The sequence below is a fragment of the Bufo bufo genome, chromosome 3, assembly GCF_905171765.1.
Source record: "Bufo bufo chromosome 3, aBufBuf1.1, whole genome shotgun sequence".
In the NCBI taxonomy this organism is placed as follows: domain Eukaryota; kingdom Metazoa; phylum Chordata; class Amphibia; order Anura; family Bufonidae; genus Bufo; species Bufo bufo.
The window spans coordinates 439,343-464,722 of NC_053391.1; the positions used below are offsets into that span (position 1 = coordinate 439,343).

Here is a 25,380-nt window from a genome sequence, read left to right on the forward strand (position 1 = left end):
CCGGGGGGCGGAGCTAGCGCCGAAGCAGAGCGGACATGTGAAGCGCTGCTCTCCTGCAGATTTACCCTTAAAGCTTGGATTTTCAGCTCTACTGGCTATCAAAATGGTCAAGATAGGCGGCCAAAAACCTACTGACCAAGCAAGTCAAGCCCGTTCCTCTAGTCAGCCCGGCGATATGGATCATTTCATCAGGAAAGCAGCGGCTGCTGCTGTGAACAGAGATCCCAAGATGGCGCCCGGCACTCCTAGAAGCGGCAGCAGCAGATCAGCTAGAGAGGCGGCCGAACCGGATGGGGTAAGAGATGACTCTCCGGACCCTGACAGCCTCCCCATCTCCCGATCCTACCTTAAAGAGGCTTTATTAGATGCCCTGGGTCCCATCAGCCTGGATCTTGCTTCCATCAAGGAAGATGTCCGTCATATAGGCAGAAGAGTGGAGGGCCTAGAAGAGAATCAGGTGGCCATCATTACACACCAATCAGAGGCAGCTAACAGCCTCATGGCATGTCAGAACCACCTTAACTCCCTGTACTCAGCCATCGAGGAACAGGAGAACAGAGGCAGGAGAAATAATCTGCGTTTCCGGGGGATACCTGAGTCTGTACCCCCTGTGGATGTTCCGCATACGGTTATTCAAATCTGTCTACAAATCCTGGGCCCTGACTCAGGACATGAGGTGATCATAGAGAGGGCGCACAGAGCCCTTCGTCCCAAGCCACAGGTTTTAGAGCCTCCCCGGGACGTTATCTGCAAATTCCTGCACTTCCCTGTCAAGGAGGCCATATTATCCGGGGCCAGACAAGCAGAGCCTCTGAGATGGGAGAATAATCCTATCGCTGTCTTCCAAGATTTATCGCAGTCCACCTTGAAGAAGCGCCGATCCCTGAAACCACTAACGGAATGGCTCCGTCAGCACAATGTCACCTACAGATGGACCTTCCCGTTTGGCCTATCGTTTCTCCATGAAGGCCGACGCGTCACCATCTCTTCTTATGGGGACTTAGAAAAAGCTTATGCTTGAAAATTCCCCCTCTGGACATAGAAAACTGGAAGATAGTCCAGAACCTTCCTCCGCTGACACCTCTGCCTGTGATATCCTCCTGGGAGACCCTGCGCACCCCAAGATCACAGAAGACCAAGAAAAGCTACCTTGCTGCTACCCCTAAGAGACTTTCTCTGCCAGATAAATGATTACCTTCTTTACCCCTGGTATCTAGCATTCCAGTAGTAATGGCCCCTGAGGGTAACATCTACTTACGTACATGACGTTTTGTCTGTATCTCCCCCCAATGTTAATGTTACTGTCTTCAACTCTAACATGTTTAAACAGTAATTTCATATTTGAGCTTGATCACAAGTTCTTGTTTTATTTTTTGTTATCTGTTCTTATTTTTTCTTTTTGTAACAGGTATATCTTATCCAACAGTAAGATGATCCAGCGCTACCTTCTAGACTTAGGTAGTAAGATTTTTACTATACACACTCTGCCTTTTCCCTTTACCAAACAGGTCCTGTTTATTTTACTTGCTTACCCTCTGTCTCTTGCCCTGCCAGGCAGCACCTTCGTTGGGGGAACCGGGTTGGCATCCTCTAATCTCTTCCCTACCACACTTCACACAAGATGATGGCGGACGTCCACCTGATTTCCTACAATGTTAAGGGACTGAGATCACCCTCCAAGAGGTGTAGAATCTTTTCACTTCTGAAAAAAGCGAATGGTTCTGTGATTTTCCTTCAGGAGACCCACTTTAAGCATGGTCATTACCCCAATCTCTCATATGCCAACTTTCCCACATGGTTCCATTGTGGGGCCAGTGGTGCTGCCTCAAGGGGTGTGAGCATAGGATTTCCCAAAAACTTCCCTTTCACCCTCCTTACACAAATCCTAGATCCGGAAGGCAGATATCTTATCCTGAAGGGAACAATTGGCCAACAAACTGTCACCCTGGTGAACGTCTACGCCCCCAATTCAGGTCAGGTAGATTGGCTCCTTTCTCTCCTGAGTCTACTAGAAGATCATGTAGAAGGCTTCCTAATCCTAGGAGGTGACCTTAATCTAACCTAGTCCAGCAATAGAGTCAACCCTTGAAAAATATAAATACTTTAATGAAATTCAAACACGTATGACATGACAAACTCAACTACACTGTTTAAAGGTAGATCCCCCAGGGGTTGGGTGAGCTAGTAATGGGTGGGGGAGTGGTGTCCCTACACTGATACCCTTAACTACACCTCAGCCCAGAGACGCCCCCTGATGGTGGGGACTCTCTGTCCTCGAGCCTAAACTACCGCCTCCTATCATTCCCTCGAAAATGACAGGTGGTGGATGCTGGCTACGTGGTGGACTACCTTTTAAACAGACAGACAAACATATAAATGAGAGGTGCCCTATGTATACAGCCCTGTTGATGTGAGGACACATCAAAAGGTACAAGGTACACCCGAGTAATCTAAAAAACACCCAAATAATTAATGTGATAGTTAACATAGTAAACTGAAAAACCCCCGACGTGTTTCCCCCACAATGTGGGATCATCAGGGGGTGATGAAAAATAGATATATAGATAGTCAAAAAACAAATAGACTTGGATAGTCAGAAGACGCAGCGCAGGTAAATACACCGAACTCCGTTAAACGGGTGTAGAACACCGTTGTTGATGCCACGGTGTCGTTACATGTTATATTGGACCCAGCAATATTATATAAAGGAGGAAGAAACACATACGGTTCGATGACTACTCAGAGAACGGATAAAAGTCTCGAGGCGGTCATGAATAGAGGAAGAGCCTCTCTGAAAGAAAAAGACACATATATATATATATATATGCTTGTATATATAGGAAATGCTGAAATATTAGATGCATTAAAAAGTAAGACCATCACCAATAAGCACCGTAATCAGAGGGGCACTCACTGTGTCCATAGGGTGCCAAGTCTCCAATTCAGTACGGCGCACTAGGTGTATGGTAGTACGGCAGATTTAGCTACAGTAGTCAGATGGCAACCATATTCATTACCCTGCGGGTCGAATCTCGGAGCAGGTGACGCAGTTTAGGTATTATGGCTGTGGAATGAGAGCATATGACCTTGCTAATACAGCCGATTCATAGATCTAGCCTATATACATACATACAACACACCAACTTTACAGAAGGCTACCTTATAATTCGCCCCTCAGTGGAAGGATCCAGACTGATATCGGACAATTGGTTACGATGTATCTCCTGTATTACAAAGGGTACCGAGGTACCAATCATCCATATCCATAGAATAAAGGTCAGATGCCCAGAGTTTACTTACATCCGGTATCGGCCGTGTCTGGTCCTCCATAAAGTCTCCTCCTCTGGGTCCAATGTTGTGTTCCCCAGTCTTAGCCCCATTTAAATATCCCTCCTATACTAGTCCCAGACATAATTTCCGCCTGGCCATGCCGTTGTAACTTCCGCTGGCCGGCGGTGATACTCGATAGAGGCGTGCGTTCCACTGTGGAACGCACGCAGAGGCGCCTACTTCCGGTTGGTGAATATCTGCCTGTTAATGTGCCGTGACATATATCCGGCCGTTGGAACGCACTGCACTTCCGGTCCCTCGTCGTGTGCGCTCCAACTCAGATAAGGAAGGCTGGTGTATCCCGCAAGTGGGCGTTAACCAGTAAAAAGGGTAAATAGTGACACATAACCGGAGGAGCCGCATTAACCTCTCATGGGACAAATACAGCCCTATTAGGGAGGGACGGAAAGAAACCCCCATGTAGGGGCTGGATAGAAGGGAGATAGTACGGAGGGGGAAGGGGAGAGCAGCCTGGGGATATAGTGGAGAGCGTCAACTTCACTGATACATGCCAACCCTTCATGATGAGAGGGGGGCATACTGGTACAAAATGAACCAGTTAGTGTCCATTTTATAAGATAATTAAACATTAGGGTGCTTTGCGCACCCAGGCTAAGTTATGGGGACAAAGCTTTCAAGATGGCCAAACATGCTTACGGGACTGGGAAATAAGGGGAGGGGAGGAGGGGAAAGAAAGGGCAAGGGTGTCCCACTTTTGGGCCAGATGGTCAGGCACAGAAGATGATGGAAAGATATGAGGGAAAAGGATTTAGTTAAAAATAGATAGGTGGATAAGTCAGGGAAAGGGGAATAGGGAAATGGGAAAAAGGGGGGGGGGGGAGAGAGTGATAGTGACCCCTACATAATCAAAGAAAACATGAAAATGTTAATCTCTCATTCAGGCCACGGGGGGACTGGGAGCGAAGTCTGTGGATCCATTCGCTCTCTTTCTGCAGGATCCTCCTGTCCCAGTCACCCCCGCGGGGGGAGGGAGGTACCAGCTCCAGAACCGTGAGTTGGAGGGATGTAGGGTCGCCCCCATGACACTTATTAACATGGGTGGCCACTGGTGTTACCTCCTTCTTAATCACATCATTAATGTGCTCGAGTATCCTCCTTCTTAGTTCTCTCACGGTTTTCCCAACATAATCCATAGGGCAGAGGCATTGGCAAAGGTATACAACCCCTTTAGACCGACAGTTGATAAAATCTCGGACATAAAAGGTTTGCCCCGTGGCAGAGCAGGTGATAGTTTTGGCAGTGGACACGTAGTCACACGCCTTGCATCTGCCACATTTAAAAACGCCCACGGGTTTGCGGTCTAGCCAAGTGCCCGTTTTCGTTGGTGGTGAATAGTGGCTGCAGACGAGACGATCTTTCAGACTCCTGCCACGTCTATAAGAAACAGAAGGATGTTCAGTAACAATCTCTGAAAGATCTGGGTCTATCCGTAAAATCGGCCAGTATTTATCGAGTACATGCCTGACCTCCCGATTAGCGATATCGAAGTCGGCGATGATTCGTGCCGGCTAAGGGCAGTCCACAGACCTGCGTCTAGGGACTAGCAGATCAGTCCGAACGTTTGCCGATGCATGCTTAAATGCATCTCGAAGTACTGGTTGAGGGTAACCCCTGGCCCTGAATCTCTCCTGCAAACCCCTTGCCTCACTGAAGAACGACACCTCGCTCGAACAGTTCCTCTTCACCCGGAGGTATTGGCCCCTGGGTATGTCTCATTTGAGAGGAGTCCCCTATCTTCTCCCAATCTATAACTCCTTTATGGAGGGAAATCCAGTATCTTCTGACATGACTAGAGCCACCATCACTATAATCCCTAAAGATGGAAAGAATCCCACCTCCTGTTCTAACTATCGCCCCATCTCTCTACTCAATGTAGATTTAAAACTTCTAGCTAAAATGCTCGCCCTTCGCCTGAACAACTTCCTCCCTTTACTAATCCATCCGGATCAGGTGGGTTTTGTCAGGGGCCGTGAAGGCAAGGATAATACTGCCAAAGTCCTGAATTCCCTTTTTTATGCCACTCATAAATCCTTACCCCTGATCTTGATTGGCACGGACGCTGAGAAGGCTTTTGATAGGGTTGACTGGTCATATATCCGTCTCACATTACAAAAATTCCAAATCCCAGATTAACTCAGTCTTCTCGATGTATACCCATTCCTCAGCGTCCGTGTCAGTTAATGGAATCCTCTCATCCAACTTCCCAATCAAAAACGGGACCAGACAGGGATGCCCCCTTTCCCCTCTTATTTTTGTCCTTATTATGGAAACACTCCTGCAGGCTTTGAGGCAAGAGAGGGACATCCGAGGCCTTCAAACTGGGGGATTGGAATTTAAATTGGCTGCTTTTGCAGATGATCTTCTAATAATTACGACCAACCCCTCTAAGTCTATGCCCATTTTCCTCTCACTATTGAGCCAATTTGGATCCATATCCAATTTTAAGGTTAATCCTACTAAATCCCAGGTTATACACATGGGATTATCTCGCACAACCCTCTCTTCCCTCAAAGCTTCCACCCCCTTCAACTGGGATACCCAGCAATTAACATATTTAGGCGTTACACTTACCCCCTTTTTATCCGACCTCTACGATTTAAACCCTTATTATCGTCCATTATTGCCCAATTAGACTAGCTCAATTTCCCCTTTTTATCCTGGTTTGGGAGGCAAAACCTACTTATGTCCCTGATAATGCCAAGACTTAAATATTTAATGCAGACCCTCCCAATAGAATTGCCCAGTTCATTCTTCAAGCTTTTGAATAACCACATACGGAAATTTATTTGGCAAGGTAAAGCTCCTCGTATCTCCATCTCTACTCTTTCCAAACCAAAAAAAGCTGGAGGGATAGGATTACCTGATCCTGAAATGTACATGAGATCTATTCTTTTGTCAAGGACTATTGACTGGATTAGATCTCCCCCCTTCAAATCATGGATTACGCCAGAAAACTCATTCCTAAACACTCCCTTAAGGGCCCTTTTACTATCAGGAAAACCTCTTCCTAGCCTACGCCTTATCCCTAACTCTATGATTAGGAATACCTTAAAAACATGGAAATGGTTTTCAGCTAGAAAAGGATCCATGTCCCTTCCTTCCCCCTTACTACTTACTAGGGATATAGTCTCTCTAGCCCCGAAGGAGCTTAGAGACAGCTGTCCCCCCTCTCTATGATCCGACGCCCCCATAGAGAAGTGAATAGACTCCGAAGGGACTTTATTACCCGACCAAAAGCTATGTGACCTCCTTAAAACTAAGCTCTGTAACCCCATCCCACTGAGTTTTCTGAAAACAGAAATCCTTTCTTCCCTCAAAAACACTTCGACCCACGTTAAACTCTCCTGGTTTGAAAAACTATTAAGCACCAAACTTTATCCTTCCAAGCCTATCTCTACAATATATAGGAATTTAAAATCTCCAGTTTCTGATCCCAAGCCAGCTATAGTTGGTTTGTGGGAGAGAGACCTACAACGTTCCTTATCTGAAGTGGAGATTTCCTCCATGTTGATTGCTCCACACAGGATCTCTAGATGCAAACCGAACACAAGAAAATAGCTACAAGATCTTGTCTCGCTGGTACAAAACCCCAGACAAAACCTGCCTCTACAGCAGAGACTTCTAAACTTTGTTGGAGATGCAAAACAGAAAAAGGCTCCTATTTTCATATTTGGTGGTCCTGTGGGGTGATCACAGCGTGGTGGGAGGAGATAATGAAAACCATTAACAAAATATGCCAAACTAATATTCCTTGTACCCCGGAATTAGCCCTACTCTCCCTGGGGATCCAGAAGATTCCCAAATATAAGGCCTCCCTTTTCTCTCTTATGCTAGGGGCTGCTAGGCTACTCCTTCCGAAACTTTGGCTTACTCCAAATACCCCCAGTCTTGAAAGTTGGTACGCTAAGATAGACCAAATATATAGAATGGAAGAAATCTCCCATTGGGAACTGAGAACAAGATCTGTTTTTCTCAATATTTGGAACCCCTGGAAAGAATTCAGGCATTTCTCATATTTCTTTCATGCAAGTGGCCTATATGTTGAGACTTTATAGATCCATCCTATGCCTCCTCCCCCTCCCCCCCCCCCCCTCTGATTGTTAGGATGCTCAACTTATTTGTCTTGTACCACCATCTCAACATCTTACTTACATGTATTCCTTGAGGAGTGTACTGATGTCAACGCTTATACTTTATTATTATTATTTTTAAGTCTACATTATGCAAGTGATACATATGCCTGTAATGTTACTTGTTGTTTTTTCACATGTACGTTTTTTATGAAAATAAAAACTATTAATAAAAAAAAAAAAAAAAAAAAGAGTTCCGACAAGCCAGCTGTCAGACGCTGGGCAAGGGGGTTACTCTGTGACATTGACTTCTTACGCTCAAACATTTCCTTGACAGACACCTGACTGTGGGCAGATGAGATGGAACTGCTGAAGACGAGAGGCGGAGTGGCGGATGGTTGAGAGGGGGCAAGGAGGACAGCAGTGGTTGACGTGGCTGAAGATGCTGGACCAGGAGGAGGATGGCGGCTTTGAGTTTGTGTGCTGCTTGTACTCATGTGTTGATCCCATAGGCGTTTGTGATGTGCGATCATGTGCCTTCACAAAGCAGTTGTACCTAGGTGGGTGTTGGACTTCCCACGACTCAGTTTCTTTTGGCACAGGTTGCAAATGGCATCGCTGTTGTCAGAGGCAGACACACAAAAAAATGACACACTGCTGAGCTTTGCAATGACGGCATTCTGGTGGTGGCAACAGCATGAGTTGATTGGCGTGCTGTCTGGCTGACCCCGGGTGCCGATACATGCTGTCTGACTGTGCCACTAGCTCCTTGCGATGACCTCCCCCTGATTCCAACTCGTCTCCTCCTCCTCTCTGTCTCCCCTTCTGAACTTTCCCCCTGTTCTTCTTCTCTTCGAGCGGGCACCCACGTGGCATCCACGGACACATCGTCATCATCAACCACTTCACTTGTATCTGACACCTCAGCAAAGGAAGCAGCAGCGGGTACAACATCATCATCATCATCATCACACCGTACGTCCATGTGTGTAATGCTGCCTGACTGAGACATATCCCTGTTATCTACATCCTCTGGCAATAATGGTTGCGCATCACTCATTTCTTCCAACTGATGTGTAAATAACTCCTCTGACAGATCAGGTGAAGCGGCTGTGGTGCTAGTGTTGGTGGTGGCGGCAGGCGGGAGAGTGGTAACTTGAGAGCAGGTGACCAAAGCTGAGCTGGAGGAGGATGGTGCGTCAAGGTTCCGAGCGGAAGCTGTAGAAGATTGGGTGTCCTGTGTTAGCCGGTCAACTATGTCCTCAGAACTTTTCGAGTTCAGGGTACGTGGCCTCTAAACACTGGGCATTATTCTAGGGCCAAAGGGAATCACAGCACCACGACCACGACACCCCCTGCGGGGTGGCCTGCCTCTGCCTGTCATTTTTTTTCCCGATTAGTTGTACTATGCGTGCAAGCTACTGTGACACCAGATATGAGTGGTGGCACTGGCAGTAGTGGGCACAGTACAGTCTGTAGGCCTGACACACACGCCTGCAGGCAACTGCAATTATATTACAGAGAAAAATTTGTATTTTTTTTTTAAATGCAAGCTACTGTGACACCAGATATGAGTGGTGGCACTGGGCACTGGCAGTAGTGGGCACAGTACACGTTGTAGGCCTGACACACACGCTTGCAGGCAACTGCAATTAGATTACAGAGAAAAAAAAACAGACTGATGTACTAGCCCTAAAAAGGGCTTTGTGGGGTGCTGTCAGGACGCTGTCCTTACAGCAGATCAGATGAGTCTTTCAGGACTGGAGTGGACACTGAACACCGGCCTAGCTATCGACTTCCCTTTTAAATCAGCAGCAGCAGCAGCAGCACTGTCCCTGCTCTCACTAACACTGCAGCTTCAGAATGAATCTAAGAGGGCTGCCGTCCTTGCTTTTTGATAGGAGGTGGGAGGGTCTGGGAGGGAGGGTCTGCTGCTGATTGGCTGGAATGTGTCTGCTGACTGTGAGGTATAGGGTCAAAGTTTGCTCAATAATGACATATAGGGGGCGAACCGAACATCGCATATGTTTGCCCGCCGCGGCGAACGCGAATAAGCAATGTTCGCCGGGAACTGTTCGCCGGCTAATAGTTCGGGACATCTCTAGTCCTCGACGCCACATGGATTCAAGGTCATGCGAGTGACCTACGTAGTTCGGAGGAAGAGGCGGTGGTCGCACAGAGCCACCAACACAGCAGAAGAGGGAACAGGGTGCAAAAGCGTAACGGCCTTCCCCTAGACACTACACCTGCTACTGCCCACCGCAGCAAGGGACCGAGCACACCAAAGCCAGCTCCAAGGAGTTCCCTGGCGTGGCAGTTCTTCAGACAATGTGCTGACGAGAAGACACGAGTGGTTTGCACGCTGTGCAATCAGAGCCTGAAGCGAGGCATAAACGTTCTCAACCTGAGCACAACCTGCATGACCAGGCATCTAAGTGCAAAGCACGAGCTGCAGTGGAGAAGACACCTCAAAAACCAAGAAAGGTCTCTGACTCCTCCTGCTTCCTCTTCTGCTGCAGTCGTGGCCTCTTCATCCACCTCTGGAGTGACAGTCCCACCTGCCACCCCGCAGAGGATCTGCAGGCAACACCACCACCTGGGTCACCAAGCATCTCCACAATGTCCCACGGAAGCGTTCAGCTCTCCATATCCCAAACGCTGGAGAGGAAGAGGAAGTACCCCCTACCCACCCGCCATCCCTGGCCCTGAATGCCAGCATTTCTAAATTACTGGCCTTTGAAATGCTGTCATTCCGTGTGGTGGAGACGGAGAGTTTTAAAGGCCTTATGGCGGTGGCTGTCCCACAGTACGTCGTGCCCAGCCGCCACTACTTTTCCAGGCGAGCCATCCCTTCCCTGCACAACCAAGTGGGGGACAAAATCAGGTGTGCACTGCGCAACGCCATCTGTGGCAAGGTACACCTGACTACGGATACGTGGACCAGTAAGCACGGTCAGGACCGCTATATCTCCATAACAGCACACTGGGTAAATGCAGTGGCGGCTGGGCTTGAGGCGGATAGCAGTTTGGCGCATGTCCTTCCACCACCGAGGATTGCAGGGCGCTTCAGTTTGCCTCCTGTTGCTTCCTCCTCCTACTCGGCTTCCTCATCCTCTACCGGCTCCTCATCCGGTCAGCGTAACCCCTTCACCACCAACTTCAGCACAGCCAGGGGGAAACGACAGCAGGCAGTGTTATAACGTATCTGTTTGGGGGACAAACCCCACACCGCGCAGGAGCTGTGGACGGGCCTTGAACAACAGACCGATGAGTGGTTGGTGCCAGTCAGCCTCAAGCCCGGCCTGGTGGTGTGCGATAATGGGCGAAATCTCGTTGCAGCTCTGGGACTAGCCGGTTTGACGCACATCCCTTGCCTGGCGCATGTGCTGAATTTAGTGGTGCAGAGATTCCTTAAACATTACCCCGACATGTCAGAGCTGCTGCATAAAGTGCGGGCCGTCTGTGCGCGCTTCCGGCGTTCTCACCCTTCTGCTGCTCGCCTGTCAGCGCTGCAGCGTAACTTCGGCCTTCCCGCTCACCGCCTCATATGCGACGTGCCCACCAGGTGGAACTCCACCTTGCACATGCTGGACAGACTGTGCGAGCAGCAGCAGGCCATAGTGGAGTTTCAGCTGCAGCACGCACGGGTGAGTCGCTCTGCGGAACAGCACCACTTCACCACCAATGACTGGACCTCCATGCGAGACCTGTGTTCCTCGTTGCGCTGTTTCGAGTACTCCACCAACATGGCCAGTGCCGATAACGCCATTCTCAGCGTTACTATCCCACCTCTATGCCTCCTTGAAAAAAATGCTCCTGGCAATGATGGAAGAGGATGTGGCACAGGAGGAGGAGGAAGAGGGATCATTTCATAGGGTTTCCGGACAGTCATTCCCAAGTGGCTCCGAGGGTGGGTTCCTGCACCCACAATCCCAAGGTACACAATTGCCCAGCCAGGGCACAGTTCTGGAGGATGAGGAGGTGGAGGATGAGGATGAGGAGATGGAGGAGGAGGAACCATGTTCACAGCAGGGTGGCACCCAGACCAGCTCATGGCCATCACTGGTGCGTGGCTGGGGGGATACAGAGGACACAGACGATACACCTCCCACAGAGGACAGCTTGTCGTTGCCTCTGGGCAGCCTGGCACACATGAGCGATTACATGCCGCAGTGTCTCCGCAACGACCGCCGAGGTGCCCACATTCTAACTTGTGCTGATTCCTGGGTGGCCACGCTGCTGGATCCCCGTTACAAGGACAACGTACCGTCCTTAATTCCCTCACTGGAGCGTGATCGTAAGATGCGCGAGTACAAGCGCCCGCTGGTAGACGCGCTGCTGATGGCGTTCCCACCTGACAGCGGGGGCACAGTGGAAGCACAAGGCGAAGGCAGAGGAGGAGGAAGAGGTCGCCAACGCAGCTGGGGCACCGCCAGCACCTCAGAAGGCAGGGTTAGCATGGCCGACATGTGGAAAGGCTTTGTCAGCACGCCACAACAACCAGCACCACCAGCTGATATGGAGCATCTTAGCAGGAGGCAGCATTTCACCAACATGGTGGAGCAGTAAGTGTGCACAGGCCTACAAGTACTGAATGACGGGTCTGCCCCCTTCAACTTCTGGGTCTCCAAACTGGGCACATGGCCTGAGCTTGCCCTTTACCCCTTGGAGGTGCTGGCCTGCCCTGCAGCCAGTGTATTATCTGAACGTGTGTTTAGCATGGCTGGAGGCGTCATCACAGACAAGCGCAGCCGCCTGTCCACAGCCAACGCGGACAAGCTCACGGTCATTAAAATGAACCAGGCCTGGATCCCACAGGACTTGTCCGTACCTTGTGCAGAATAGACATGTATACCGGCACCAAGCAGCCATTGTTATACTGCAGCGCAATCGCTCATTCTTGTATTTTTGATATTTCACAGTCTTTTTGAGTCTACCCTAATTTTACAAAATTCAATTAAAACCAAAATCCAGTGTTGGTTACCTCCTCCTCCACCGCCGCTTCCACCTACTCCGCTACGTCCACCGCCTCCTCAAACTCCTACTCCATATGGAACTCAACCTCATAAATCTAATATTTTTTTTTATTTGTACGTATTTTATGTCATTTCACTAATTTGTCAGTTACATTTTCGGATGAAATTCACCAATATTTGGCTGTGATATACCCCTGCTCTACCTAGTAGACAGTTTAATACATTTCTGTAATTTTTCTGTTACGTTCTTGGGTGACATTTTACAATTTCTGACATGAATAAACCCCTGCTCTGCATAGGTGACAGGGACTTACATTTCTAAAATTCGTCTTTAATTGGCCCTTTCATTCGATCCTTCTGCTTTAATAGCTTCTCCCACATTTCCGCTTTATCCCATTGCAGCCATTGACCTCCCTTGGATGTGGTCTCTCTTTCTCACGCTCCCTCTCCGGCGTGGAACCCTGATTCGCCGCTAACCGTGATCACCATGGTAGGCGCAGAAAAGAACATGGAAACTTGATAGAGCAGATATCCAAATGGATGGTGGACGTCACGGGGACGTGCGACATGGTGGAGCAGTAAGTGTGCACACGCCTACATGAACTGACTGACAGGGGTCAGCCCCTGTAACTTCTGGGTCTCCAAATTGGGCACATGGCCTGAGCTTGCCCTTTACCCCTTGGAGGTGCTGGCCTGCCCTGCAGCCGGTGTATTGTCTGAACGTGTGTTTAGCACGGCTGGAGGGCGTTATCACAGGTCATATTTCCTAATGTTTTGGGGTGTACCCTAATTTAAATCACAGAAATATCGTTGCAAATATGGGGGAACTGCTCAAACCCCAAACACTGTAGCGTGTTTCTCATTGGGGGAGCAGTCCCACCGCATGTGGACCGCAGCAAACGACTATCCCCAGCAAAAAAATGCATACAATGGAGGATTTTTTCTGTGATTTATATGATTATATTTTCATCCGCACAATGCTTCGGTTTGTGTAGGATGCCTTTGTGGTGCATGTGGACCGCGCCAGCATCCTCCATTGTATGCATTTTTTTGCTGGGGATGGTTGTTTGCTGCGGTCCACATGCGGTGGGACTGCTCCCCCAATGAGAAACACGCTACAGTGTTTGGGGTTTGAGCAGTTCCCCCATATTTGCCACGATATTTCTGTGATTTTGTTTTGTTTTATATGTAGTGTGTGTGCCTTTACCTGCCATTGAAACACTCCTTTGCACCTGGTGACCTCCATCACACGGTCTGATACGGGTGTGGCTTACAGTCTGGCTTTGTTCACATTGCATTAGCAGGGATCTCAGGTCTCCCGGAGGTTCAGGGAGTCTCCCGCTATTAGATAGCGGCACCCTGACACCCGCATGTGAGACAATATATCCCGGAAAGGTTTATCTCAGTCAGATAGCAGAGCAGAGTTTACATTACAGGTTGAATTAACCCTTTAGGGTAAAATTGGCTTCTCAAGGAGGTATACACTCACCTAAAGAATTATTAGTGCCCCCATACTAATACGGTGTTGGACCCCCTTTTGCCTTCAGAACTGCCTTAATTCTACGTGGCATTGATTCCACAAGGTGCTGATAGCATTCTTTAGAAATGTTGGCCCATATTGATAGGATAGCATCTTGCAGTTGATGGAGATTTGAGGGATGCACATCCAGGGCACGAAGTTCCCGTTCCACCACATCCCAAAGATGCTCTATTGGGTTGAGATCTGGTGACTGTGGGGCCATTTTAGTGCAGTGAACTCATTGTCATGTTCAAGAAACCAATGTGAAATGATTGGAGCTTTGTGACATGGTGCATTATCCTGCTGGAAGTAGCCATCAGAGGATGGAGACATGTTCTCATTCTGTTTACCCCAAATTCGGACTCTACCATTTGAATGTCTCAACAGAAATCGAGACTCATCAGACCAGGCAACATTTTTCCAGTCTTCAACAGTCCAATTTTGGTGAGCTCGTGCAGATTGTAGCCTCTTTTCCCTATTTGTAGTGGAGATGAGTGGTACCCGGTGGGGTCTTCTGCTGTTGTAGCCCATCCGCCTCAAGGTTGTGCGTGTTGTGGCTTCACAAATGCTTTGCTGCAGACCTCGGTTGTAACGAGTGGTTATTTCAGCCAACGTTGCTCTTCTATCAGCTTGAATCAGTCGGCCCATTCTCCTCTGACCTCCAGCATCCACAAGGCATTTTCGCCCACAGGACGGCCACATACTGGATGTTTTTCCCTTTTCGCACCATTCTTTGTAAACCCTAGAAATGGTTGTGCGTGAAAATCCCAGTAACTGAGCAGATTGTGAAACACTCAGACCGGCCCGTCTGGCACCAACAACCATGCCACGCTCAAAATGGCTTAAATCACCTTTCTTTCCCATTCTGACATTCAGTTTGGAGTTCAGGAGATTGTCTTGACCAGGAGCCCCCCCCTAAATGCATCGAAGGAACTGCCATGTGATTGGTTGTCTAGAGAATTGCATCAATGAGCAATAGAACAGGTGTTCCTAATAATTCTTTAGGTGAGTGTATATGGTAAAGGCCTCCCTTCTTCTGCCTCATTCAGTAGCTGTAGAACTATTGAGAGATGGATTTTTTTTTAAATACATTTACACATTTAACCCTCCATTTTAATTATATTATTTACCCCAGTGTTAAATTCACCCCCCCGGATGCTTTAATCATATACATAAATATGATAATGTGGGGCAGGGTGATGAGCCCCGTCCTCCACACCATAGAGCACAGTGTGCGGATACTGCATAAGTCTGGAAAATGAAATAAAAAGTTTGTGAAAGAAAAAAAAAAGTGCACCTCCCTGAAATGAGTTTTTGCAGGTTGGGATGTCTGCACTGGTTGTCCTGCTGGGCGGTTGTGTGGAAGCCTGGCTGTGAGCTGGATTACATCACCTTCAGACCGTGTTCACACCATAGTTAGCCTAGTGGTAGGACCCCGTGCCATGCTGAGTGACCGTGACGTGGTGCATGATGGGCTCCGATGTGTTCCTGACAGGAATATATTGGCAAAAGTCTCAGCTTTTAATATCTGCATTTATGACTAGCCAGTGTATCCCAATTTAAACAAAAAATAAAAACATGGATCACTCCACCTCCTCTCTTCAGCTCCCCCCCCCCAGTCTCCAGTACATGGATCACTCCTCCTCCTCCTCTCTTCAGCTCCCCCCCCCAGTCTCCAGTACATGGATCACTCCTCCTCCTCTCTTCAGCCCCCCCCCCCAGTCTCCAGTACATGGATCACTCCTCCTCCTCCTCTCTTCAGCCCCCCCCCCCCCAGTCTCCAGTACATGGATCACTCCTCCTCCTCTCTTCAGCCCCCCCCCCCAGTTTCCAGTACATGGATCACTCCTCCTCCTCTCTTCAGCTCCCCCCCCCCCAGTCTCCAGTACATGGATCACTCCTCCTCCTCCTCTCTTCAGCTCCCCCCCCAGTCTCCAGTACATGGATCACTCCTCCTCCTCTCTTCAGCTCCCCCCCCCCCAGTCTCCAGTACATGGATCACTCCTCCTCCTCTCTTCAGCTCCCCCCCCCCAGTCTCCAGTACATGGATCACTCCACCTCCTCTCTTCAGCTCCCCCCCCCCAGTCTCCAGTACATGGATCACTCCTCCTCCTCCTCTCTTCAGCTCCCCCCCCAGTTTCCAGTACATGAATCACTCCACCTCCTCTCTTCAGCCCCCCCCCCCCAGTCTCCAGTACATGGATCACTCCTCCTCCTCCTCTCTTCACCCCCCCCCCAGTTTCCAGTACATGGATCACTCCTCCTCCTCTCTTCAGCTCCCCCCCCCCAGTCTCCAGTACATGGATCACTCCTTCTCCTCTCTTCAGCTCCCCCCCCCAGTCTCCAGTACATGGATCACTCCTCCTCCTCTCTTCAGCTCCCCCCCCCCCAGTCTCCAGTACATGGATCACTCCTCCTCCTCTCTTCAGCTCCCCCCCCCAGTCTCCAGTACATGGATCACTCCTCCTCCTCTCTTCAGCTCACCCCCCCGTCTCCAGTACATGGATCACTCCTCCTCCTCTCTTCAGCTCACCCCCCCAGTACATGGATCACTCCTCCTCCTCTCTTCAGCTCCCCCCCCCCAGTCTCCAGTACATGGATCACTCCTCCTCCTCTCTTCAGCCCCCCCCCTAGTCTCCAGTACATGGATCACTCCTCCTCCTCTCTTCAGCCCCCCCCAGTCTCCAGTACATGGATCACTCCTCCTCCTCTCTTCAGCCCCCCCCCCCAGTCTCCAGTACATGGATCACTCCTCCTCCTCTCTTCAGCCCCCCCCCAGTCTCCAGTACATGGATCACTCCTCCTCTCTTCAGCTCCCCCCCAGTTTCCAGTACATGGATCACTCCTCCTCTCTTCAGCTCCCCCCCCAGTCTCCAGTACATAGATCACTCCTCCTCCTCCTCTCTTCAGCTCACCCCACCAGTTTCCAGTACATGGATCACTCCCCCTCCTCTCTTCAGCTCACCCCCCCCCCCCCAGTCTCCAGTACATGGATCACTCCTCCTCCTCTCTTCAGCCCCCCCCCCCAGTTTCCAGTACATGGATCACGCCTCCTCCTCTCTTCAGCCCCCCCCCCAGTCTCCAGTACATGGATCACTCCTCCTCTCTTCAGCTCCCCCCCCAGTCTCCAGTACATGGATCACTCCACCTCCTCTCTTCAGATCACCCCCCCGTCTCCAGTATATGGATCACTCCCCCTCCTCCCTTCAGCTCCCCCCCAGTTTCCAGTACATGGATCACTCCTCCTCCTCTCTTCAGCTCCCTCCCCAGTCTCCAGTACATGGATCACTCCTCCTCCTCTATTCAGCTTCCCCCCCCAGTCTTCAGTACATGGATCACTCCTCCTCCTCTCTTCAGCTCCCCCCACCCAGTCTCCAGTACATGGATCACTCCTCCTCCTCCTCTCTTCAGCCCCCCCCCAGTTTCCAGTACATGGATCACTCCTCCTCCTCTCTTCAGCTCCCCCCCCCCCAGTCTCCAGTACATGGATCACTCCTCCTCCTCTCTTCAGCTCCCCCCCCAGTCTCCAGTACATGGATCACTCCTCCTCCTCTCTTCAGCTCCCCCCCCCCCAGTCTCCAGTACATGGATCACTCCTTCTCCTCTCTTCAGCTCCCCCCCCCAGTCTCCAGTACATGGATCACTCCTCCTCCTCTCTTCAGCTCCCCCCCCCCCAGTCTCCAGTACATGGATCACTCCTCCTCCTCTCTTCAGCTCCCCCCCCCAGTCTCCAGTACATGGATCACTCCTCCTCCTCTCTTCAGCTCACCCCCCCCCCAGTACATGGATCACTCCTCCTCCTCTCTTCAGCTCCCCCCCCCAGTCTCCAGTACATGGATCACTCCTCCTCCTCTCTTCAGCCCCCCCCCAGTCTCCAGTACATGGATCACTCCTCCTCCTCTCTTCAGCCCCCCCCAGTCTCCAGTACATGGATCACTCCTCCTCCTCTCTTCAGCCCCCCCCCAGTCTCCAGTACATGGATCACTCCTCCTCTCTTCAGCTCCCCCCCAGTTTCCAGTACATGGATCACTCCTCCTCTCTTCAGCTCCCCCCCCAGTCTCCAGTACATAGATCACTCCTCCTCCTCCTCTCTTCAGCTCACCCCACCAGTTTCCAGTACATGGATCACTCCCCCTCCTCCCTTCAGCTCCCCCCCAGTTTCCAGTACATGGATCACTCCTCCTCCTCTCTTCAGCTCCCTCCCCAGTCTCCAGTACATGGATCACTCCTCCTCCTCTATTCAGCCCCCCCCCCCAGTCTTCAGTACATGGATCACTCCCCCTCCTCTCTTCAGATCACCCCCCCAGTCTCCAGTACATGGATCACTCCTTCTTCTCTCTTCAGATCACCCCCCCCAGTCTCCAGTACATGGATCACTCCTCCTCTCTTCAGCTCACCCCCCAGTCTCCAGTACATGGATCACTCCTCCTCCTCTCTTCAGATCACCCCCTGTCTCCAGTATATGGATCACTCCCCCTCCTCCCTTCAGCTCCCCCCCAGTTTCCAGTACATGGATCACTCCTCCTCCTCTCTTCAGCTCCCCCCCCCAGTCTCCAGTACATAGATCACTCCTCCTCCTCCTCTCTTCAGCTCACCCCACCAGTTTCCAGTACATGGATCACTCCCCCTCCTCTCTTCAGCTCACCCCCCCCCCAGTCTCCAGTACATGGATCACTCCTCCTCCTCTCTTCAGCCCCCCCCCCCAGTCTCCAGTACATGGATCACTCCTCCTCTCTTCAGCTCCCCCCCCCCCCAGTCTCCAGTACATGGATCACTCCTCCTCTCTTCAGCTCCCCCCCCCAGTCTCCAGTACATGGATCACTCCTCCTCCTCTCTTCAGCTCCCCCCCCCAGTCTCCAGTACATGGATCACTCCTCCTCCTCTCTTCAGCCCCCCCCAGTCTCCAGTACATGGATCACTCCTCCTCTCTTCAGCTCCCCCCCAAGTCTCCAGTACATGGATCACTCCTCCTCTCTTCAGCCCCCCCCCCCCAGTCTCCAGTACATAGATCACTCCTCCTCCTCCTCTCTTCAGCTCACCCCCCCCCAGTCTCCAGTACATAGATCACTCCTCCTCCTCCTCTCTTCAGCCCCCCCCCCCGAGTACATGGATCACTCCTCATCATCTCTTCAGCTCACCCCCCCCAGTTTCCAGTACATGGATCACTCCTCCTCTCTTCAGCTCCCCCCCCCAGTCTCCAGTACATAGATCACTCCTCCTCTCTTCAGCCCCCCCCCCCCCAGTTTCCAGTACATAGATCACTCCTCCTCCTCTCTTCAGCTCACACCCCCCAGTCTCCAGTACATGGATCACTCCTCCTCTCTTCAGCTCCCCCCCCCCAGTCTCCAGTACATGGATCACTCCTCCTCCTCTCTTCAGCCCCCCCCCCAGTCTCCAGTACATGGATCACTCCTCCTCCTCTCTTCAGCCCCCCCCCAGTCTCCAGTACATGGATCACTCCTCCTCTCTTCAGCTCCCCCCCAGTTTCCAGTACATGGATCACTCCTCCTCTCTTCAGCTCCCCCCCCAGTCTCCAGTACATAGATCACTCCTCCTCCTCCTCTCTTCAGCTCACCCCACCAGTTTCCAGTACATGGATCACTCCCCCTCCTCTCTTCAGCTCACCCCCCTCCCCCAGTCTCCAGTACATGGATCACTCCTCCTCCTCTCTTCAGCCCCCCCCCCCAGTCTCCAGTACATGGATCACTCCTCCTCTCTTCAGCTCCCCCCCCAGTCTCCAGTACATGGATCACTCCTCCTCCTCTCTTCAGATCACCCCCCCCGTCTCCAGTATATGGATCACTCCCCCTCCTCCCTTCAGCTCCCCCCCAGTTTCCAGTACATGGATCACTCCTCCTCCTCTCTTCAGCTCCCTCCCCAGTCTCCAGTACATGGATCACTCCTCCTCCTCTATTCAGCTTCCCCCCCAGTCTTCAGTACATGGATCACTCCTCCTCCTCTCTTCAGATCACCCCCCGTCTCCAGTATATGGATCACTCCCCCTCCTCCCTTCAGCTCCCCCCCAGTTTCCAGTACATGGATCACTCCTCCTCCTCTATTCAGCTTCCCCCCCCAGTCTTCAGTACATGGATCACTCCCCCTCTCTTCAGATCACCCCCCCCAGTCTCCAGTACATGGATCACTCCTTCTTCTCTCTTCAGATCACCCCCCCCAGTCTCCAGTACATGGATCACTCCTCCTCTCTTCAGCTCACCCCCCAGTCTCCAGTACATGGATCACTCCTCCTCCTTTCTTCAGATCACCCCCTGTCTCCAGTACATGGATCACTCCCCCTCCTCTCTTCAGCTCCCCCCCCCAGTTTCCAGTACATGAATCACTCCTCCTCCTCTCTTCAGCTCCCCCCCCCCCAGTCTCCAGTACATGGATCACTCCTCCTCCTCTCTTCAGCTCCCCCCCCCCAGTCTCCAGTACATGGATCACTCCTTCTCCTCTCTTCAGCTCCCCCTCCCAGTCTCCAGTACATGGATCACTCCTCCTCCTCTCTTCAGCTCCCCCCCCCAGTCTCCAGTATATGGATCACTCCTCCTCCTCTCTTCAGCTCCCCCCCCCCAGTCTCCAGTACATGGATCACTCCTCCTCCTCTCTTTAGCTCCCCCCCCAGTCTCCAGTACATGGATCACTCCTTCTCCTCTCTTCAGATCACCCCCCGTCTCCAGTACATGGATCACTCCTGCTCCTCTCTTCAGCTCCCCCCCCAGTACATGGATCACTCCTCCTCCTCTCTTCAGCCCCCCCCCCTCCCGTCTCCAGTACATGGATCACTCCTCCTCCTCTCTTCAGCCCCCCCCCCAGTCTCCAGTACATGGATCACTCCCCCTCCTCTCTTCAGCCCCCCCCAGTCTCCAGTACATGGATCACTCCTCCTCCTCTCTTCAGCCCCCCCCCCCAGTCTCCAGTACGTGGATCACTCCTCCTCCTCCTCTCTTCAGCTCACCCCCCCAGTCTCCAGTACATGGATCACTCCTCCTCCTCTCTTCAGATCACCCCCCCCGTCTCCAGTATATGGATCACTCCTCCTCCTCTCTTCAGCTCCCCCTTCCAGTCTCCAGTACATGGATCACTCCTCCTCCTCTCTTCAGATCCCCCCCCCCAGTCTCCAGTACATGGATCACTCCCCCTCCTCTCTTCAGCTCCCCCCCCAGTCTCCAGTACATGGATCACTCCTCCTCCTCTCTTCAGCTCCCCCCCCCCGTCTCCAGTACATGGATCACTCCTTCTCCTCTCTTCAGATCACCCCCCCAAGTCTCCAGTACATGGATCACTCCTCCTCCTCTCTTCAGCCCCCCCCCCCCAGTCTCCAGTACATGGATCACTCCTCCTCCTCTCTTCAGCTCCCCCTTCCAGTCTCCAGTACATGGATCACTCCTCCTCCTCTCTTCAGCTCCCCCCCCCAGTCTCCAGTACATGGATCACTCCTCCTCCTCTCTTCAGCTCCCCCCCCCCCAGTCTCCAGTACATGGATCACTCCTCCTCCTCTCTTCAGCCCCCCCCCAGTTTCCAGTACATGGATCACTCCTCCTCCTCTCTTCAGCCCCCCCCCCCAGTCTCCAGTACATGGATCACTCCTCCTCCTCTCTTCAGCTACCCCCCCCCCAGTCTCCAGTACATGGATCACTCCTCCTCCTCTCTTCAGCTCCCCCCCCCCCCGTCTCCAGTACATGGATCATTCCTTCTCCTCTCTTCAGATCACCCCCCCAAGTCTCCAGTACATGGATCACTCCTCCTCCTCTCTTCAGCCCCCCCCCCCCCAGTCTCCAGTACATGGATCACTCCTCCTCCTCTCTTCAGCTCCCCCCCCCCAGTCTCCAGTACATGGATCACTCCTCCTCCTCTCTTCAGCTCCCCCCCCCCCAGTCTCCAGTACATGGATCACTCCTCCTCCTCTCTTCAGCTCCCCCCCCCAGTCTCCAGTATATGGATCACTCCTCCTCCTCTCTTCAGCCCCCCCCCCCCAGTCTCCAGTACATGGATCACTCCTCCTCCTCTCTTCAGCCCCCCCCCCCAGTCTCCAGTACATGGATCACTCCTCCTCCTCTCTTCAGCTCCCCCCCCCCAGTCTCCAGTACATGGATCACTCCTCCTCCTCTCTTCAGCTCCCCCCTCAGTCTCCAGTACATGGATCACTCTTCCTCCTCTCTTCAGATCACCTGCTCTGTGGTATCTCCTGTGTAAACCCGCAGGCCCCGCCCCATTGATGACGAGACTCCGCCTCTTCCGGTGACATCACACCTGACGGGACCTCCTCCATTCTCGTCAGTACCGGGATTGTTCTCCCGCGGACATTTGTCACCGGAAGTAACGAATTCCCGAACGTCGGAGAGCCCCGGATCCGGCGGGAGCTGTGAGTGGTAACGTCACGTCCGGTGCTGGTGACATTTATGCCCTGGGTTTTGGTGACCAGAGGCGCCTCTTGTAGTTCCTGCCTCTCGGAGGGTTAGGGGGGTTGTTTTCTTGGAGGGGGTCCTCATCAGGCGGAGTTTATCAGGAGGAGGGGGTCCTCATCAGGGGGAGTTTATCAGGAGGAGGGGGTCCTCATCAGGGGGAGTTTATCAGGGGGAGGGGGTCCTCATCAGGGGGAGGAGGGGGTCCTCATCAGGGGGAGTTTATCAGGGGGAGGGGGTCCTCATCAGGGGGAGGAGGGGGTCCTCATCAGGGGGAGTTTATCAGGGGGAGGGGGGTCCTCATCAGGGGGAGGGGGGTCCTCATCAGGGGGAGGGGGGGTCCTCATCAGGGGGAGGGGGGTCCTCATCAGGGGGAGTTTATCAGGAGGAGGGGGTCCTCATCAGGGGGAGTTTATCAGGAGGAGGGGGTCCTCATCAGGGGGAGGGGGAGTTTATCAGGAGGAGGGGGGTCCTCATCAGGGGGAGGGGGGTCCTCATCAGGGGGAGGGGGGTCCTCATCAGGGGGAGGGGGGTCCTCATCAGGGGGAGGGGGGTCCTCATCAGGAGGAGGGGGGTCCTCATCAGGGGGAGTTTATCAGGGGGAGGGAGGTCCTCATCAGGGGGAGGGGGGTCCTCATCAGGGGGAGTTTATCAGGGGGAGGGGGGTCCTCATCAGGGGGAGTTTATCAGGGGGAGGGGGGCCCTCATCAGGGGGAGGGGGGTCCTCATCTGGGGTCCTCATCATGGGGAGGGGGGTCCTCATCAGGGGGAGGGGGTCCTCATCGAAGTTAGGGGGTCCTCATCGGGGGGAGGGGGTCCTCATCGGGGGAGTTTTTCCAGGGGAGGGGGGTCCTCATCGGGGGTCCTCATCAGGGGGAGGGGGGTCCTCATCAGGGGGAGGGGGGTCCTCATAAGGGGGAGTTTCTCTGGGGGGTCCTCATTGGGGGAGTTTCTCTGGGGGGGGGGTCATCATCGGGGAAGTTTCTCTGGGGGGAGTCCTCATAAGGGGGAGTTTCTCTGGGGGGGTCCTCATTGGGGGAGTTTCTTTGGGGGGGGGTCATCATCGGGGGAGTTTCTCTGGGGGGGGTCATCATCGGGGAAGTTTCTCTGGGGGGGGTCCTCATCGGGGAAGTTTCTCTGGGGGGGGTCCTCATCGGGGAAGTTTCTCTGGGGGGGGTCCTCATCGGGGAAGTTTCTCTGGGGGGGGCCCTCATCGGGGGAGTTTCTCTGGGGGGGGGCCCTCATCGGGGGAGTTTCTCTGGGGGGGGGCCCTCATCGGGGGAGTTTCTCTGGGGGGGGGCCCTCATCGGGGGAGTTTCTCTGGGGGGGGCCCTCATCGGGGGAGTTTCTCTGGGGGGGGCCCTCATCGGGGGAGTTTCTCTGGGGGGGGCCCTCATCGGGGGAGTTTCTCTGGGGGGGGCCCTCATCGGGGGAGTACTTCCGGGGGTTCATTATGAAGCTCTCTCTTTCAGTGGTGAATCTCTCGATGGCCGCTCTTTCCCTCCACTCGGACCCATTTGCTGAGGTTGGCGCCTCCACTGTAAAGCCGTTTTCTCAGAGGGTGGTCCGGCATGCCCTGGCCATCATGCATCTCCTCATCACGGAGGTAGGTGTCTCCAGCTGCTCCATGACTGCTCTGCTATAACCCTCACTGCGGCTGATTGCCTCCTTGCTCCACATCTTCAGGGGGATCTGGCGGGGGACATGACGCTGCGTCTGTCACTAGATCAGCGGACTGAAGACCAGAAAATTGTCATTGATCAAATCATGAAGCTGGTTCTGGGAATTCTGCACCTGCTGAACGAGGTTAGTCTGATGATGTCATCAGTATGTGGTCAGCACGGGGTCTCCTGAAGTGCCATATTGCTGTGCACATGGAGTCAGGTCATGTAATACATGGGATCCATGGTGCCACCCTTTGATATAGACCACGCAGGAAGCCATCTGTGGGACAACGTCCACCCCCGAGGACAGGCCCCATGAGGTGCTCCTGCAGCACGTACCAGATACACTAGTGCTCCTCACTCACACTCCATGGTTATTCATGGGTGATGCTATCAACAGAGGTAGGCAACCTCCGGCACTCCAGCTGTTGTGAAACTACAACTCCCAGTATGCATACTTGCTCTGCTCTTAGAGCGCTCAAGGTAATGAATAGAGCATGCTGGGAATTGTAGTTTCACAACAACCGAAGGTTGCTAACCCCTGCGAAATCCTGGCGGCATTAAGACTCGTGCACACGGATACCCCGATAATAGAACTGTCCTATCCTTGTCCATAAGACGGACAAAAATAGGACTTTTTTTTTTTTTCCGGGGCCGTGGAACGGACTCTTTTGAAATGAATGGGTCCGCAACCGAGCTTGTGAGGGATGAGACTCCGTTTTGTATAAACATGTCCTCTATCTTGTGCATATGTGGAAAATTACGTATGTGGAAAGATGTCTGCTTGTGTGGAATAAAGGAGAGAACCTGATCCAGCAGTGTGTCTGTGTCCGCTCTCCGAGCGGAAACTTCAATTAGGACCCCGACAATCATACAGGTGGAGGCTTTGCCCCAACAAGCTGCAGAAAAATGCGGACTGAAAATACGGTCGTGTGCATGAGCGCTTAGACAGACATGTTCTGCTCTGGACCTTCTAACAGCCTGACGTTGGACTTGTCCTGATGTATAGATGTTTACTGCTCTGGACCTTCTCATGGTCTGATGGTGGATGTGTCCTGATGTATAGATGTTTACTGCTCTGGACCTTCTGATGGTGGATGTGTCCTGATGTATAGATGTTTACTGCTCTGGACCTTCTCATGGTCTGATGGTGGATGTGTCCTGATGTATAGATGTTTACTGCTCTGGACCTTCTCATGGTCTGATGGTGGATGTGTCCTGATGTATAGATGTTTACTGCTCTGGTCCTTCTCATGGTCTGATGGTGGATGTGTCCTGATGTATAGATGTTTACTGCTCTGGACCTTCTCATGGTCTGATGGTGGATGTGTCCTGATGTATAGATGTTTACTGCTCTGGACCTTCTCATTGTCTGATGGTGGATATGTATAGATGTTT

At 52.3% G+C, this 25,380-nt stretch overlaps 2 protein-coding genes across 6 annotated transcripts in view; both read left to right on the top strand.

Annotated features, from left to right (window-relative positions):
- The window catches only part of UBASH3A (ubiquitin associated and SH3 domain containing A), a 698,439-nt gene that overhangs the window by 383,344 nt on the left and 289,715 nt on the right, over positions 1-25,380 (top strand). The gene's annotated exons all lie outside the window — the stretch shown is intronic.
- The window catches only part of LOC120994269 (zinc finger protein 211-like), a 53,179-nt gene continuing 49,810 nt past the window's right edge, over positions 22,012-25,380 (top strand). The window contains exons 1-3 of one of the 3 annotated variants that reach the window (XM_040422708.1): positions 22,012-22,285; positions 23,791-23,924; positions 24,005-24,124. In XM_040422708.1, coding sequence (XP_040278642.1) covers positions 23,805-23,924; positions 24,005-24,124 — 240 coding nt within the window. In that variant the 5' untranslated portion in view covers positions 22,012-22,285; positions 23,791-23,804. The remainder of the gene's footprint in view (positions 22,286-23,790; positions 23,925-24,004; positions 24,125-25,380) is intronic. The other 2 variants (XM_040422709.1, XM_040422710.1) reach the window with 2 other exon arrangements.